We start from the raw sequence: 18131 nt of genomic DNA on the forward strand, positions 1-18131 counted from the left end.
GAAAGGTATTATTCTATTCTTTTTTCAGCCAAATATTTTAAGAATCTGTACAACAAACATTAACTCAAAGACAAGAGCTTTGTGTGCAAATCTACTGATTAAATCCCCCCACTTTAGAGGGGAAAAAGGCTGCAGTGGCTGAGGCAGTATAATGCGGGATACATTCAGAATGGGCGACTTCAGATAATACCACTATAGAAATGCACCAGCTTATCACTCAAAAGAAAACTTCAAACAAATTAAAAGAAAAGTAGTGCCGAGCAAAAAGTAAAAGACAAACCTGTGAAGTGCATATAAATGACTCGGTGAACTGGAGCACCAACAAGCCACAGTAAACAAACCAAGGAAAAGGCTGATCTATTCACATCCACACTGCTCACAGTGGACTCAGGTGTTCAATCTGAAAATATAATGTTTACCATGTTTCTCATTCACTGTTTTCCCGTGGCCTTCGCTCATTATTCTCCCACAACTGCCAATTTGTAAGTAGATTCAAGGTGAGCAGCTGTCAGTACATTACAACAGCAGCAGACCTCAATCACCCGAAGGTATGGAGCAGTTGGTGATTAAGTTTAAATAACACACGCATAGACACACACACAGACTTGGAAAAACCAGCCAAACACACCAGCTTGTTGGGCTGCTACTAAATTGTAATTGGGCCCAAAGTACATGGCATGCAACATTTTCATAAACAAGATTAAAGGGCCTTCCACACCAACAATGGTAACTGTAACGATAGTCTATATCCACGACGTTCCACTTCCGGGATTGCTCTCGTTCTGCCGGAAATTCCGCAGAATGTCACATTTTTCGGATGTCCTTTTTGGATGTCCTTTACCTTCCTCTTTCTTTGTGTTAGCATTCTAAACTCCGGTCAATTCATGAGGACTATGGTTAACTGTTCCTCACATCTCTGCACGGTAAATCCAGACAGCTAGCTAGACTATCTGTCCAATCTGAGTTTTCTGTTGCAACAATTGAACGTTCCACCAAAACAAGTTCATTCCCAAGGCTATTTTGCAGCGGCATCGTGGCTCTGTCCGGCTTAGCGCCACCCACGAAGATCGTGATTGGTTTAAAGAAATACCAATAAACCAGAGCAAATTTTTCTCCCATCCCGGGAATGCTGTGTGGACTTGCCAGACCCTCCTCCGCAGTGCTCTGGAGGAAGGTCTGGCAAAGCGAGACTAATTGGAGACAGACACAGTAAGTTGGCAACTGACCATCCAAAATGATGATCTTAATGGAAGTGATGTGTGAATGTCAGACGTCCCATTTTCTAGAAAATCCCAGCATTTTATGGATTGTTTTTTGTTCCTTTTCCTCCCAAAACAGGGTTAGTTTGACCAAAAGAAGTCTGGTGATTTATTAAAATTATGCATTACTTTATTACTTCCATCATTTACTCAAGTTCCATGTCATAAACATTTCTATTTGATCTAACAAGCAAAGTATCTTTAGTTGATGATTTGCATAGGTACACTGAAAATAACTAGGGATGTGATTAAAATCATTATTCCAATATACAATACATGACCAGACCTGTTCCAGCAATACTACTGTCATCTAGACAGAGAAACACAGCTCTGTCCTAGATAACAAAACAAGAAAAAAACGTGTTGTTGCTGAGCTTTAGAGGGGCTGGTAGCTGAAGCTTCACATTTACCAAATCCATGTATCATGTATTTTTTTCAGTTTTAAGTACGATCCCCTTACCCCCACCAATACATTTCTGGAAGAAACTCAATGCCGTAATCCAGCAGTTTATTTGGAATAGTAAACAACCTAGGCTAAAATAGGTAAAGATACTTTTACTTTTATATTGTCACATACACATACATGTAGCGAAATTCATTCTCTGCATTTAACCCATCCCTCAAGGGAGCAGTGGGCAGCCAACCACAGCGCCCGGGGACCAACTCCAGATCTGAGCCAGTGCCTTGATCAAGGGCACTGACAGAACCTAGTACATGTTTTTGATGGTGGGGGAAACCGGAGCACCCGGAGGAAACCCACGCAAACATGGGGAGAACATGCAAACTCCACACAGAAAGGCCCCAGAACGACCTGGATTCGAACCCAGAACCTTCTTGCTGTGAGACCACAATGCTAACCATTGCTGCATACTCTACCTTGCAACGTACCACGAACACGTGAGGCCTGGCCCTCCCCAACCTTAAAGTGTACCATAGAGCTTTTCAGCTACGGGCCCTCAGAGTGTGGATAGACCCTTCATCTACAGTTCCAGGGAGAGAAATAGAGCAAAAGTGTCTGGTAACAAACCTTTTGTTTGTAACCAGTGGAGTGACAGAGGTATTTATACTCTAGACCAGTTATTCAATGTGGAAGGTATGTTGAGCTTTGAGGACCTGAGAACTAGCTTTGAGATCCCTAGGACATCCTTTTTACTTTATCTTCGCCTAAGCCCTAATCAGCCCTAAAATGTTATGGAGTACTACGGGGAAACAGTCTCGAGACCCACCCAGTCATTAAATGCCTTGTTGATTCTCTTGCGAGAAGATTGGTGTCCAGGATTTATGCTAAATTGATGCAAGTATCCATAGGAGAACTCCCAATTGTAAAGAAATGGGAGCGAGAGCTGAGCCCGGAGGGGAATGTAATTAATTGGGAAACAGTTTGGGAAAACATTTCCCACTGTTCCAAGAACCCAAATAACCAGCAGATCCACTTCAAATTATGTCATAGGACATATTGGACACCTCAGAAGAGATAAGTCTCCGAAAGCATTTCTACTCCCTATTGCGCGTTCTGTCAACCTGAACAAACTGTAACTTTCCTACACGTAGTCTGGGAGTGTGATCAGGTACATGAGTTTTGGAATAAAACAACATCAATTACATCCGATGTGATAGGATGTTGAATTCCTACTGACCAGATTGTTTTGTTACTTAATGACGACTCTAAATTACACTTGCTTGGGAGACAGAAGAAAATTTAGCTAGCTTGCTCAACTGCGACCAAGAAAATGATTGCTCAGCGCTGGCTCCCCCATTTGCTTTATATAAAACAGTGGTTGGCATACTTCCTGTACATTGTTGTGCTTGAGCTCTCTACAGCAAGGATTATCAAAGCCAGATCATTGACTATAGACCTATGGAAAGGTGCAGCAGCACAAATATCAGTCCTAATGACCTCAGCATCACAAGATGAAAGATTTTATTTGTTTTTTTCCTCTCTTTTCCTCGGACTTCTATCCATTTACTAAAATAAGTGGGGTTTCACTAATAACCTTATCAGGGTTTAACTTGTGTGTGTGTTCACTAACTCATTGCATAAAATATTCTCTCTTTAACTCACCATCTAAGCATTTCTATTCACACCTTAACATGAAATTAAATGTATATGAATTACTTTTAGCCTTTAAGCAACTCAACTTTTAAACCAAAAAAAATACTCTTTTCTTAATTAATTTAACGTATCAAAAGTCACTAACCACAACTCTTTTTATAAAAAAACAATATCAAAGATTTATTTAGCAAAAATAGGTTAGTAATTAAATGTATCTTGCAAAAAACACTTTTCAGATCACAAATGCATTCACATCCACATTCAAAACATAAGGGCCCAAGAAAATAAAATAGCCGGCAATAACCTAGCCTAATTTGAATTAACCTTCCAATGTCCGAATGATGCAGGCCTGTATGTAGCTCGGGTACGTTGTATCCTTTCAGAATGGCGGCTCCAACACGCAGGCCAAAACAGAAAGAGTACCTTTACTTAATGGGAATGTAGCTTCACACACGCAGGATAAAAGGCGACCACCGCAGGAGATATGACAAGAAGATCCATGATGAAGAGAAAAACGGTTGAAGAGAAGATTCACAGGGTTGACGAAAAAACTCACACAGCTGACGGTCCTGGCAAAGTCCACACTCGGTAACGCTATCCGGCTCGCAAAATTACGAATCCCACTATGGCCACGCCAAGACCCGCCCTACGAAGCAGCTCGATTGGTTGGGGTTAGGCATTTCACCTCGAGTGGTTAAGGTTAGGGTTAGGGGATTGGTCAGGGGATAGGACCTGTACATGTAAGCATGGACGCCTGGCCAATAGTAGTGTGTGAACGCTATTGAAGGGCGGGTCTTGGCGTGGCCATAGTGGGATTCGTAATATCGCATCCGGCTCCGTCAGGGTCTTTGTCCACCGTCCGTATCGCGGTTCCACACAGGCTTCACTAGTCCAGGCCGCTAGCCGCTACCTTGTTAGCAAAGTCCATAGGAAAGCATTAGCCACTTAGCCGGCAGCTAACTTAAACTTCTTTCGGTCTTCTTGTGCTGAGTAGTCCACTCAAACAGACAGAATTATCACCATTAACGTTTCGTATAAGAGTCCTGGTTTAACACTCTCACTAAACTGGTGCATTAACATTAACCTCTAGTATCATTCAGCAGACAATATGCTTCTCCCATACTCGTTTCTTCTCTCTACCTCTCTGTTTTCATCTACGTCTTTCTCGCTCTACCCACTTCCATGTTACTTTGAACTCAAATGTGATTGGCTCATTCACAAAACTGTCACAAATGAAATAAATTCACAAAAAATTTGTGTAACTCTTTCTTCCTATTCTTACAGGCATTTTTAAATACATTATTACAAACAAATATTTAACCTTTTAAATGCTATATTCAGTAAAACATGAACATTCCCAATATGCATTTCTCTCTGTGGGCAAATAACTTAATTGCTGATCAATAAATCTGAACTTTTTTAACATTAACTTATATTTATTAAACTATGAAGTTATTTATTTAAGCTGGTATATTTTATAACTATGAATACATTTCAACCGGGTTACATTGGCCTTTGCCCATGAAGCCCTGTTTGGTTTAGTGTGTGGCATATGGTACTTGTTGAAACCATGACCCCAGACTGTTCCGGGTTGGCCTTCAGGTCTTTGGATGTTTGATGTGGTGTTTTTAACACCATTTACACCAACCTTTGAAGACTTCTCTCATCAATTTTTCTCTTCCCCCCATGTCCAGGGAGGTTGTTGACAGTTCCATGCTTGGCAAACTTCTTAATAACATTACGCACCTTTGAAACAGGGACACCAAGGTCTTTGGACATGGCCTTATACCCTTTGGAAGTCTTGTGTCTGCTAATAACAGCCCTTCTGATGTCCTCAGACTTTTCCTTTGTCTTCACCATTGTGACAAAAGAACGGGGAATGACAGGTGGCTTTTTAAAACACGGAGGACATCATTCATTGGCTAATTCAAGTCACATGGGCACAAACAATTTATCACAGGTGATTCTCATTCAGGGCTGTCCCAAACGATTATTTTTTAAACAATTAATCTAGCGATAATTTTTTCGATTAGTCGACTAATCTAACGATTAATCTAACGATTAATTTTTCGATTAATCTAAATTAATTTTTCAATTAGCAATTATTTTCCCATTGCTCAATTATTAACAATTTACACAAAACAAATTTCAATATGGTTATTTCTTAAAATTGTTTAACACCGCACTGTTCAAGTAAAATTAATTTTTTGTGCAACCTGAAGCCAGATGTAGGCGATCAATCCAACCACAAAATACAGTCACTTTCAGGAGGAATACAAAAATAAAAACTTTAAGTAAACAGAGCAAGTGCAAAAAGAGTAGCCTGTATTTGCTTTTTTTAACAGTAGGTAAAATAATGAACACGCTCTTGTTTAAGCATTATTTTCTTGGACTTGTTCTCCCTTTAATTTAACTTTAATTATTTGTTTCTAAAGGCTGGTTAAGCACTGTAGGGAGAAGAAGTTGGACAGTTTTTTGTCTCGTTCCAGTGATTGGCACATCTGGGTGATGGCGTCGGATATGCGTTAGCATGTTAGATGTACAGTATATTCACTCACATACCCAACAACTGCTGAACAACGCTGACACACAGTCCTCGTCTTATCCACCACTCTCTCGCCTGTAGCCTACTGGTGCGTTCTTTTTGTCCACCGAAGTTGATTTACGAGTTGTTTTCCGGAGTTACGAACCGGAAGTTGCAAAAAGAACGCCACCGAGGTCGTATATGCGACTCGTCAAGTCGTCTGAACTCAGAGGACCCCGAGGTCACTTTCAAAGATGGCTACGTCGTGCAGTAAACATTACGTACGTACGTAGTAAACATTGTGGTTTTTTACAATTTTAAGCACTTTTGTCTTTGTTGTAACCAAATGAAGAAGTCGTACACATAGCACTGTATACTGCTACCTATAGGCATGTTGCTACAGTCTTATTATGAGTTAAATTAGTTATTTTGTAGCTTGTGCAGCTGAAATTGGCTAGAGACGCTCGGTTGCTATATGACAACAATGGCTTTAAGCCGAGTCTTGAGCAGAAAGCAGAGCAGTAGCCTAACGTTAACGTTAATCAAAACGTAATTTTCATGTATCAAACTGTGAAATATATTTGTGTAATATGTCAATAACTGGGTGAATAGAATCCTAAATGTTACTAAAAATGTTACACGGTTATTCGTTTTTCGACATGGATGTGACATCACCCTCGAGCTACTAGTCGCGATTACAACACAAAAAGAACGCACCATACTATTGTAACTGACCCGAAGAACGATGTTTTCGCAGCCATACAGTCTTGAAGTTTTTCCAAACTTGCGATCTTAAAGAGGCTGGCAGGGAACTCTTGTGGGTTGCTACCACTTGCCATACTCGTCCTTTTGTGCTGCTATCTCTGACTTGCTAACTGGACCGTCGACCTAGCAAAAAACTGCATGTAAGCGGAGGAGCTCGGCTAGCTTCAGAGCTAAGGCGGGGCTACAGTTTAGGTGCCCCTAGAACCCACATATCCAACAGTAGTTCCGCATTACATTAGTTCCACTTACTTTAATTAAAGTAGTTAATTAAGTTTTATTTATTTATTTTATTTAGTGATGCGTCGAAGCAAATTATTTGTGTCGATGCATTTACGACAAATCGTCCCAGCCCTATTGTCATTTGTGGTTTACCACAGGTGAGTCATAATGTGTTTCCATACTGATTTACAGCAAAGGGTGCCAATATCAGTGACACAGAAAGCTTTACGGTTTTCTTTGTTGTTGTTTATCATTTGCTCCAACCCTAACCCTAACCCTACTGTAACTCCCAGCCAATAAGTGTATTTCCCAAAATGGAAATTATTCCTTTAATGTAAAATTGCTTCCATGAGCTGGTATAGGTTGGATAAAGTTCACGACAAATTAATTGTGTGAATTTTTTTCGAGCTTGCGCTCTGGGTTGCACTGTAAATGAGCGGTCAGGTGATGCGCGAAAATGGATGCTGAGGAGGTGAAACGGAGGCTGGCCTCTGGAGGACTTATTTTATTTCTTTGTTCCAACTTCCAAGTGGCCTATAGCCTAGTTAGTCATGAATAAATTATGTTAAAAAATGTATAAATGACTCATTCTTGACAAAAGGCAAAAGAGCTGTGTGCGTGCGCACATTTGAATAATGTTGGGCTGTAAATGGGTTCGGGCTTTTAAAAAGCTGTCAATCAAAATGTACTTGTCGGGCTCGGGCCGAATTCTGTCGGGCTCGGGCCTTGTCGGGCCTAACATTTAAGGCCCGATTACAGCTCTAGAGTGAATGCTCTTACAGGTGAGCTCCCAGGCGCGTGTGAATTTAATAGTGCACTACTCACGTCAAAACTTATTAAGCACTCATATCAAAGAAATTACTCAAAACACAAGTACACAAAAGAAGGTGAGTTATTGGAATAACTACAGTGAATGTGCTCCTCCAGTGGCCATGCTGCTGTATAGGTATAGCACCTCTGTGTGTATGTGATATTTCAGAGCACTTGTGCAACTGTACAGTAATATGTACACTGGACAATAATATTTCAGATATTGAAAACGGTATTTATTAGAATACAAGCTCAGAGTCAACAATAGCAGAGATGTGTGGAGAACACACTCTCAGTCTGAACTGAAAGCTACTTAATTATTTAAAATCAGGTTCTACTTCACTTCACACGTACATAACAACACCACCAAACATCGTCAACACATATGGCGTCTTGTATCTCATTCCTTTGTTATTTTTCTTCTCAATAATAAATCCCCTTTGGATACATGTACTGTAGCTCCCTTATCATTTATAACCACAATGCATTTTGAACAGGGGCTATACCTTTGGTTGTGATGGCAGGCTGCTCCCCCAGCAGCAGTTTTAGCCTCTTGGCGTGGATTTTACCCTGGTAGTGTGACTGTGCCACCACTGCTGAGGTGAAGGACATGTTACACAGCGTGCAGCACTTATTCTTGTCCACGTCGCCCTTGTCGCTGCCCTAAAAAAACACAGTAACATCTTATCAATGATACAACACGGAATCCAATATGTAATTTATTTATCTTTGGGAGCTTTTAAAACATGATTAAATCAATCAAATGTATTATGTAGAAAGCATGGCATACTGTTCTAGCGAGGCAGCTGGACATTGAACACATCACTAATCTCTAACACTTCTGATTCAGATGAGGGGAGGGATGAAACACTCCGCAACACTCCATCGCCTCAAGGCTTTAGATCCTAGTGGGATGCAAATGGAGTCGACTCTGTTTTAAGGGGTGATAGTGGGGCCAATACAGCTGATGGCGGACCACTCTCTGAGCCTCCATCTGTGCAAGCTGCAACAAAACCCATTACTCTCAGAAAATGTGGAGGAAACAGAGCAAGCCGCCATGCACTGAGAGATGGATGCTACAGTTTTTTGCTGAGAAGTAAGAGGGAGGAGAGGAAAACAGAGCCCCGCCAGGCAGGCTGGGTCAAGAAAGGGCTGATATTCAGAGTGATGGAAGAGGAGAGGAAAGTGAACTCCATGACCTCATTTAGATGTCTGTACCTCCAACTGGTGTACTCTACCAGATATAGTAAATTAACAGCAGGCCTGAGCGTGGAGAAATGTGTGTGCATGTCTCTTCAGATGAATTGTCTCCGCTTGAGAGAGAGAGAGAGAGAGACAGAGAGAGAATGAGCCCATTCACCTCCATGATATACATACTTTACTTTACAGAGTTTGTATTATGTTTCTGCTAATGTAGCTATTTGTAGGCCACTAACTGATGTGTCTGGATTTAAGATCCCTTTTTATTTTTTATTTTATTTAAGGTATACTAAGTCGCATTGTCGTTGGTGTCTGTAAACACAGCATTCATAGTTGGAGAGTGTGAGAGAGAGAGAGAGAGAGAGAGAGAGAGAGAGAGAGAGAGAGAGAGACAAAATCAATGGTTGAGCAAGCTAGTGAGGTAATGAAGAGAGCGAGTAAGAACAAAGCCGTGAATCAGAAAAATAAAAAGTTATTTTCTGATTGCTTTCGGTTACGTACTAAAACCAGTGACTGTAAAAACAAACACAAATAAACACCCACAGTCACCTCTGCACAACCGGAAGGTGCCGCATTGCCGGATTTTGTGTGAATGCAGAGCTTCATCTTGTCGCTGCATGTGTGTCCGTGTCAGTGAAACAGACACAGCAGCACCAACACAAAGCAATCCTTCTCTCTCTCTCTCTCTCTCTCTCTCTCTCTCTCTCTCTCTCTCTCCCCGATAGAAAAAAACAGGATGAGTGGGGAAAACTGTGTTAATTGTAGCCTATATGTGGCTGTGTGTGTGTGTGTGTGTGTGTGTCGCACTGCCTCTGTCCGTCCGTCCGTCTCTCTGTTCGCGTGCCTGATCGCGTGTCTCACCGTAAACCGTTTTATTTTTTGAAATGTGTTTATTTTGGTAAAATATCCGACTGCACTGTGTGATTTCCTGCCTGGCTTGACACGTTTGGTCGCGTATCGCGTAAAAAATAGAGGAGATGCCGAAACTATCGCTGCAGCGCGTGGGCCTACGCCGAAATAAAAATAGCTGCGCTATGCTGCTATACGCTTACACCTGCAGTGTGTTCCCGGTGTTATTGTGTGTAACCCACCGCGTAGTTAATCATGTTGTCAAATTGGATATTACCAGTGTTAGGCAAGCTACTTGGAAAGTGTAGTTTGCTAAGCTACCAGTTACTCTACATTAATTGAAGCTTCACTATAGGGATGGGCATGAGTACTCGATTGATAATTGATTATTAAGAATTTCTCTGATCACGTTAATTTGTTATCGATTAAACTAATGCTGGTTGAGTCTTGAAGCAATGAAATTAATTTCACAATGTAGCAGCAATTAAACATTTGACCACACGGGGGCAATATTTGACTCCATACTCAGTTACCTGGCTGCGAGTATCCGTTTTGATTTCAAAAGTAATCATGAAGAGGACACGGCCAAGTGTGGCGTGGAACCATTTTGATAAAAAAAAAAAAAAAAAAAAATGAAGAAGACTTAGTTCAGTGCAAACACTGAGATGCCGTGTATAAGTACAACACGACTCAAATGATGTAGCCTATCATTAAACAAAGTGCATGCAACCCTGGTTAATGTTGGTGGCGGCCGCGGTGCATCCTGCTCTTAGTCTCAACCTAGCATAAACTCGGCGTTAGCACAGAGGAGCTGCGATGCACAACGAGCAGAGAAAATTACCCAAGGGACCTGCAAGTTCATTGACATGGATATTGGAACCAGCATATCACATTTCGTCACGACGTACCATCACCAGACTGGTAGAAACTCACTACGAAGAACGGGATAAGGTTCCCCAGGCTGGCCAAGTTAGAGCGAAGGTAGGCGACCTGTGCAACCCGGCAACGCGGGTGTTTTCGGCGGCTGGACTGACGGTCACCAGGTAGTGGTCGCGTCTGACCCCAGATCATGTCAACATGCTTATCTTTCTCAACAAACATCAGTAGACTGGTGCAGAAGTTGTATCTGAGTTAGCCTACTGGTTATTTTTTATTAGGCTTTGTCTGTGCCTTGGATAGTTTTGAGTTACATTTGTTCTGAACATTTTGATATGAAACACATGGGGATCAACTATATGCAATACCTTAAAAAGGTACATTTAAGAAGATATGTGAAAATGCCCTTAGACCTCAGAGGGTTAACTAGTAACTCAGCTGTAGTGCCATCAATATGGTTTATTAATAAGCAATACAAGTTTGATTTAGGGCCGTGACACCGTTGGTACAGGTTTGCTGATGTAGGCTATTTTTTGAATTTGCCAGGACATGTTCTAATGACAAATGCCGAATCAGCGGTTTGCATAAAACTGGTTTAACATGTCTCTATGTAGGAGCATAATTCCATCTTTAGATGCTGTTGTAAAATGTTGTAAAAAAACGGTTTGATCCAGTCTTGAAGAAATAGAACAATATTGAATGGATTGCCGTCAAATTTGGTACAGACATCCATGGTGCCCAGTCCCAATGTCTAGTGGCAAAGGAAGCATGGCCTTCCTATTAAAATATTCTTATGAAGAAAAAATAAATGTATGATTCCCACAACTGTTTCTTTACTGAGGCCAGCTTTTCCTGGCATCTCTAAATAGCCTAGAAATCTAGACGCACCCTAGCGGCAGCAAAATTATTTTGCAGCCAAGGCTAGGCACTCTCCGTTGACTTGCAAGCTGGAAAAACCAATCCATGGTCAGGCCAATCACATCGTGTATAGAGTCGGTGGGCGGGCTTATGGCTGCTGCTGCTGGGAACAGCGGTCTTCTGGAAGACTTGGAGTTAAGCTTTTCTTTGAGAAAAGAACAAAAAACGGCACAGAAATCATTCTTAAAAAATAAAATGTCTCGCAGGGTTAGGGGATTTATTTTATGTTTTCTGTTTTCACCACACTGTGCTTAGATCTAACAGCTCACCCTTTGTTACAAATTTGTCTGTGAAGGGTACTCGAGACATATATATGTGTAAATTTTAAAGATGGCTGAACTTTCAATCCTTTCTGTTAACATCAGGGGGCTAAATGGGCTGATCAAACGAGCTAAATTCCTATTTAAGAAGGAAAAACATAGACATGGCGCTTATTCAAGCATCACATTTGCGTAAAAGAGATGTAAATCATCTACAAAATAAATATTTCAAAGTTGCTGCTGCATCTAGTGATGACACCAAAACCAAGGACTCCATTGTTTTGCTGTCACGGAGATGCATACTCACCATAGACAAAAGAATCAAAGACTCTTCAGGCAGGATATCTTACTATGATATACGTACTATGATAAGGAGTAGGAAAATAGCCTTTGTCTCAGTATATGCATAGTATGAAAGCTTTTTCCCACGCCTAACCAATGAATTGCTTTCTCTCAATGAATACTCACTAATTATAGACATTATAAACATGAATGCGGTGCTAGACTTAAATCAGGATAGATCAGGGGTCAGCCACACCAAAGCCCAAAAACACATATCGGACATGTTTAATGCAGTTGTGGAATCCCACGATCTTACAGATATATGGAGAATGCACAATCCTACTAGCAAGGATTACACCTTTTTTTCCACACGTCACTCCCGCATTGATTATTTTTTTATGCTCCAGTGTACTTAAGGCAATGTTCCACACAATAGCAATGGAACCAGCAATCCTGTCTGACCACAATGCACTGATAACCACATTCCGTTGTGATATGTTAGGAGAAAAATCTAGAAGGTGGCAATTTAATAATTCCCTTCTCCAAAACACAGCTTTTGGAGCCAAACTAGCGGAGTTCATATCAATCAATACTGGCTCAGTTTCGGACCTGGCATACATCTGGCAAGCCACTAAAGGATTTATTAGAGATTTCACATCTTCCTTTGCAGCAAATTTGAAGAAAAAGAGAGAGGCAAGGATTGAGGAGTTGGAAGAACGCTGTAAATCGTTAGAGCAATCTCTGAAGACTTGTTTTTCTAAATCTACATATACTCTTTTAGTCACAAATCGACCAGAGCTAAATGACTTGCTAAAAGGAGTATTTAGCTGAATTCATAATGCACAGAGTGAGGCAAAATTATTATTTTAATGCCTGTAAACCAAGCAAACTGCTGGCTCTGAAATTAAAACAAATCATCAACAAACCAACACTGCACTAATTTCGATCATACACAAAAAGGGCAAAGATCCTACGGAGTCTTCAAATTACAGGCCCATCAGCCTCATGGGGACTGATATTAAGCTTTATTCCTAAGTCTTGGCACTACGCCTAGAACGCTTCATCGAGAAGCTAGTCCACCCCGACCAATCAGGGTTTATACCAAAGCGTCAAGCTGCAGACAATATACGCAGATTACTCCATAAAATAGAAGAAGCCAGAAATTTCCCAACAACGGCAGCAGTTTTATCACTGGACAAGGAAAAGGCTTTTGACCGCCTAGAATGGAACTACTTGTGGCAAGTAATGGAGAGGCTTGGTTTGGGAGCCAAATTCAATGACATGGTACGTACTTTGTATGTAAATCCCACAGCCAGCCAAGCAATGGCCTGCATTCACAGCTATTCGCCGTCGCGCGGGGCTCGAGACAGGGATGCCCGCTATCTCCCATGCTATTTGCAATCTCTCTTGAACCATTAGCACAGGCCATAAGGCAAAATAACATATGTAATGTCCAGATTAAATCCAATACCAACTCAATATCATTATTTGCAGATGATATTTTACTGTACATATCTGACCTTCAGGACCCAAAAATTCTTAAGATCTTTAACGAATTTGGCTCAATCTCTGGCTATAAAATAATTTGGAATATATCTAATCTGCTCCTGTTGAACAACAAACAGGTGACATCAGCTATTAGTGATACTAACCTTAAAGTGTACCATATAGCCTTTCAGCTTCGGGCCCTCAGAGTGTAGACCCCTCATCTACAGTTCCATGGAGAGAAATAGAGCAAAACCTCACTGGAAGTGTAAGACTGCAAGACCTTGCCTTTGCAAGAAAGTATACTTATGGCTCTATTATCACCAACACATTGACCAACTTTAAACAGGTGGAAGAGCAACTTCGCTACACCAATAAGTGGCATTTGAGCACCCCAATTTGGAGTTTTGCCGACTGGATACGGCAACTAACTTCTCTTCCTTCTTCGTTGCTCTGCCTGGTTGTAGTGCTATCCTATTGCGTGCAGAGGGAATTTGAAAGACAACCGTTTATCCCGTTTATTCCCCCCCTAGCCCTGTCAATGGTGAGTTCTTGTCAGGCTAATCTCTAAGAGGAAAAAGTAAAAAATTTTAGCCAATCACATTGAGGCTCGACATTGAATGGTCAATTTATAGTAAATGTTCATCCATCTTCGTCCGCTTATCCGGTGTCGGGTCGCGGGGGGAGCAGCTCCAGCAGGGGACCCCAAACTTCCCTTTCCCGAGCAACATTAACCAGCTCCGACTGGGGGATCCCGAGGCGTTCCCAGGCCAGGTTGGAGATATAATCCCTCCACCTAGTCCTGGGTCTTCCCCGAGGCCTCCTCCCAGCTGGACGTGCCTGGAACACCTCCCTAGGGAGGCGCCCAGGGGGCATCCTTACCAGATGCCCGAACCACCTCAACTGGCTCCTTTCGACGCAAAGGAGCAGCGGCTCTCCCCCGAGCTCCTCACGGATGACTGAGCTTCTCACCCTATCTCTAAGGGAGACGCCAGCCACCCTCCTGAGGAAACCCATTTCGCCGCTTGTACCCTGGATCTCGTTCTTTCGGTCATGACCCAGCCTTCATGACCATAGGTGAGGGTAGGAACGAAAACTGACCGGTAGATCGAGAGCTTTGCCTTCTGGCTCAGCTCTCTTTTCGTCACAACGGTGCGATAGATTGAATGCAATACCGCACCCGCTGCGCCGATTCTCCGACCAATCTCCCGCTCCATTGTCCCCTCACTCGCGAACAAAACCCCAAGGTACTTGAACTCCTTCACTTGGGGTAAGGACTCATTCCCTACCTGGAGAAGGCATTCCATCGGTTTCCTGCTGAGAACCATGGCCTCCGATTTAGAGGTGCTGATCCTCATCCCAACCGCTTGACACTCGGTTGCGAACCGATCCAGTGAGTGCTGAAGGTCGCAGGCCGATGATGCCATCAGGACCACATCATCTGCAAAGAGCAGCGATGAGATCCCCAGCCCACCAAACTGCAACCCCTCCCCACCCGACTACGCCTCGATATCCTGTCCATAAATATTACAAACAGGATTGGTGACAAAGCGCAGCCCTGGCGGAGGCCAACCCTCACCTGAAACGAGTCCGACTTACTACCGAGAACCCGGACACAGCTCTCACTTTGGTCATACAGAGATTGGATGGCCCTGAGTAGAGACCCCCTCACCCCATACTCCCGCAGCAGCACCTCCCACAGTATCTCCCGGGGACCCGGTCATACGCCTTCTCCAAATCCACAAAACACATGTAGACCGGTTGGGCATACTCCCAGGCTCCCTCCAGGATCCTTGCGAGTGAAGAGCTGGTCCGTTGTTCCACGACCAGGACGGAATCCGCATTGTTCCTCCTCAACCCGAGGTTCGACTATCGGCCGAACCCTCCTTTCCAGCACCTTGGAGTAGACTTTACCAGGGAGGCTGAGAAGTGTGATACCCCTATAATTGGCACACACCCTCTGGTCCCCCTTTTTAAAAAGAGGAACCACCACCCCAGTCTGCCACTCCTTTGGCACCGTCCCAGACTTCCACGCAATGTTGAAGAGGCGTGTCAACCAGGACAACCCCTCCACACCCAGAGCCTTGAGCATTTCTGGACGGATCTCATCAATCCCGGGGCTTTGCCACTGTGTAGTTGTTTGACTACATCAGTGACTTCCGCCTGGGAAATCGACGACAATCCCCGTTATCCTCCAGCTCTGCCTCTAACATAGAGGGCGTATTAGTCGGATTCAGGAGTTCCTCAAAGTGCTCCCTCCACCGCCCTATTACCTCCTCAGTGGAGGTCAACAGTGTCCCATCCTTACTGTACACAGCTTGGATGGTTCCCCGCCCCTGAGGTGGCGAACAGTTTTCCAGAAACACTTTGGTGCCGACCGAAAAGTCCTTCTCCATGTCTTCTCCAAACTTCTCCCACACCCGCTGCTTTGCCTCTTTCACGGCAGAGGCTGCAGCCCTTCGGGCCCTTCGGTACCCTGCAACTGCCTCCGGAGTCCTCCGAGATAACATATCCCGGAAGGACTCCTTCTTCAGTCGGACGGCTTCCCTGACCACTGGTGTCCACCACGGTGTTCGTGGGTTACCGCCCCTTGAGGCACCTAAGATCCTAAGACCACAGCTCCTCGCCGCAGCTTCAGCAATGGAAACTTTGAACATTGTCCACTCGGGTTCAATGCCCCCAGCCTCCACAGGGATGCACGAAAAGCTCCGCCGAGGTGTGAGTTGAAAGTCTGTCGGACAGGGGCCTCCTCCAGACGTTCCCAATTTACCCGCACTACACGTTTGGGCTTACCAGGTCTGTCCAGAGTCTTCCCCACCCCTGACCCAACTCACCACCAGATGGTGATCGGTTGACAGCTCTGCCCCTCTCTTCACCCGAGTGTCCAAAACATACGGCCTCAGATCAGATGAAACGATTATGAAATCGATCATTGACCTTCGGCCCTAGGGTGCTCTGGTACCAGGTACACTTATGAGCATCCCTATGTTCGAACATGGTGTTCGTTATAGACAATCCATGACTAGCACAGAAGTCCAACAACAAACAACCACTCTGGTTTAGATCAGGGAGGCCGTTCCTCCCAATCACGCCTCCAGGTGTCTCCATCATTGCCCACGTGTGCGTTGAAGTCCCCCAGCAGAACAATGGAGTCCCCACTGGAGCCCCATGCAGGACTCCAGTCAAGGTCTCCAAGAAGGCCGAATACTCCGAACTCCTGTTTGGTGCATATGCACAAACAACAGTCAGAGTTTTCCCCCACAACCCGCAGGCGTGGGGAGGCGACCCTCTCGTCCACCGGGTAAACTCCAACACAGCGGCGCCAGCCGGGGCTTGTGAGTATCCCCACACCCGCCCGGCGCCTCACACCCTGGGCAACTCCGAGAAGAAAAGAGTCCAACCCCTATCCAGGAGTATGGTTCCAGAACCGAGACTGTGCGTAGAGGTAAGCCCCACCAGATCTAACCGTAGCGCCCACCTCCCGCACCAGTTCCGGCTCCTTCCCCCACAGAGAGGTGATGTTCCACGTCCCCAGAGCCAGCGTCTGCCGCCCGGGTCTGGTCCGTCGAGGCCCCTGACCTTCACTGCCACCCATGTGGCATCGCACCCGACCCCAACGGTTCCTCCCACAGGTGGTGGGCCCATGGGCTGGTATAGTAAATGTTACATAAATAAATGAAGGCCAGGTTGAATCTGGCTTCTCACCAATCACATGCCTGCATTAATCTCAGACCAAGTAGCGTAACATAGCAAATAGTTGTCTGCTGCTATATTAATGTTCTGAATATCGTATACTGTAAAGCAGTGGTTTTCAACCTTTTTTGAGCCACGGCACAGTTTTTACATTAAAAAAATCTCGCGGCACATCACCAACCAAAAATGACACATTGTAGCCTAATAATCAGAATCTGCATTTTTCCTTTTTTAAAATGTATCCATCGCTTTTGCAGGCTTACATCGATGATCTCGGCCCTACGGCTTACATCCTGTCACTGCGGGATGCACGCGAAAGGTGGCAGCAGGGCTCCAGACTCCAGACTCAGCCTATCAGTCAGTCACCAGGGCACAGAAACCACTGCTGTGCCTGCTCGGCTCCGAGGAAGTGTCAACAGCATCGCGGCCGCTTTCGGCTCGCCATTAATATCATATCACAGCAAACGCTGTCTGCTTGAAGTTATGAAAAACTGTAACCACACTTGAAACCACGTTATCGGCATTTCCGTGACTCACTGTGACTTCCACAAAACTGTAGAGCCGACGTAGTTTGCATCATCTGCAGCTCTGCGTGTGTGCGAGTGTGTGCCAGAGTGTGTGTCAGAGCTCTGCTCTCTGTCAATTCTCAGAGAGGACAGATAAGCTTGTGCTTACGCGCTCTCAGGTACCGAAATGTAAACGTTTAACGTGTAAAAAAAAGGGACAAATTTACTGGTCGCACATGTGCGACTGGATGTAAAATTCAGTCGCACACTCAAATTTTGGTCGCAGTAATTCTATTGTCTTAAATCAACAAGGTCATTATTGCGCTATACTGCCACCTACTGACACAGAATAGTATTTCATTTCTCTGCCAGTCATCATATTGAGGCACAAATGCGCAACAATGGAAAATGATTTGCAGTAACTCAATAAAA

At 43.9% G+C, this 18131-nt stretch overlaps 1 protein-coding gene across 1 annotated transcript in view; it reads right to left on the minus strand.

Moving 5' to 3' along the window:
- Positions 1–18131, minus strand: part of zmat4a (zinc finger, matrin-type 4a) — a 238844-nt gene that overhangs the window by 98323 nt on the left and 122390 nt on the right. Inside the window, exon 4 of the mRNA XM_028578250.1 lies at positions 8137–8293. Within this exon, the coding sequence (XP_028434051.1) occupies positions 8137–8293 (157 nt within the window). The remainder of the gene's footprint in view (positions 1–8136; positions 8294–18131) is intronic.

Source organism: Perca flavescens, chromosome 5, assembly GCF_004354835.1.
Source record: "Perca flavescens isolate YP-PL-M2 chromosome 5, PFLA_1.0, whole genome shotgun sequence".
Taxonomy (NCBI): Eukaryota; Metazoa; Chordata; class Actinopteri; order Perciformes; family Percidae; genus Perca; species Perca flavescens.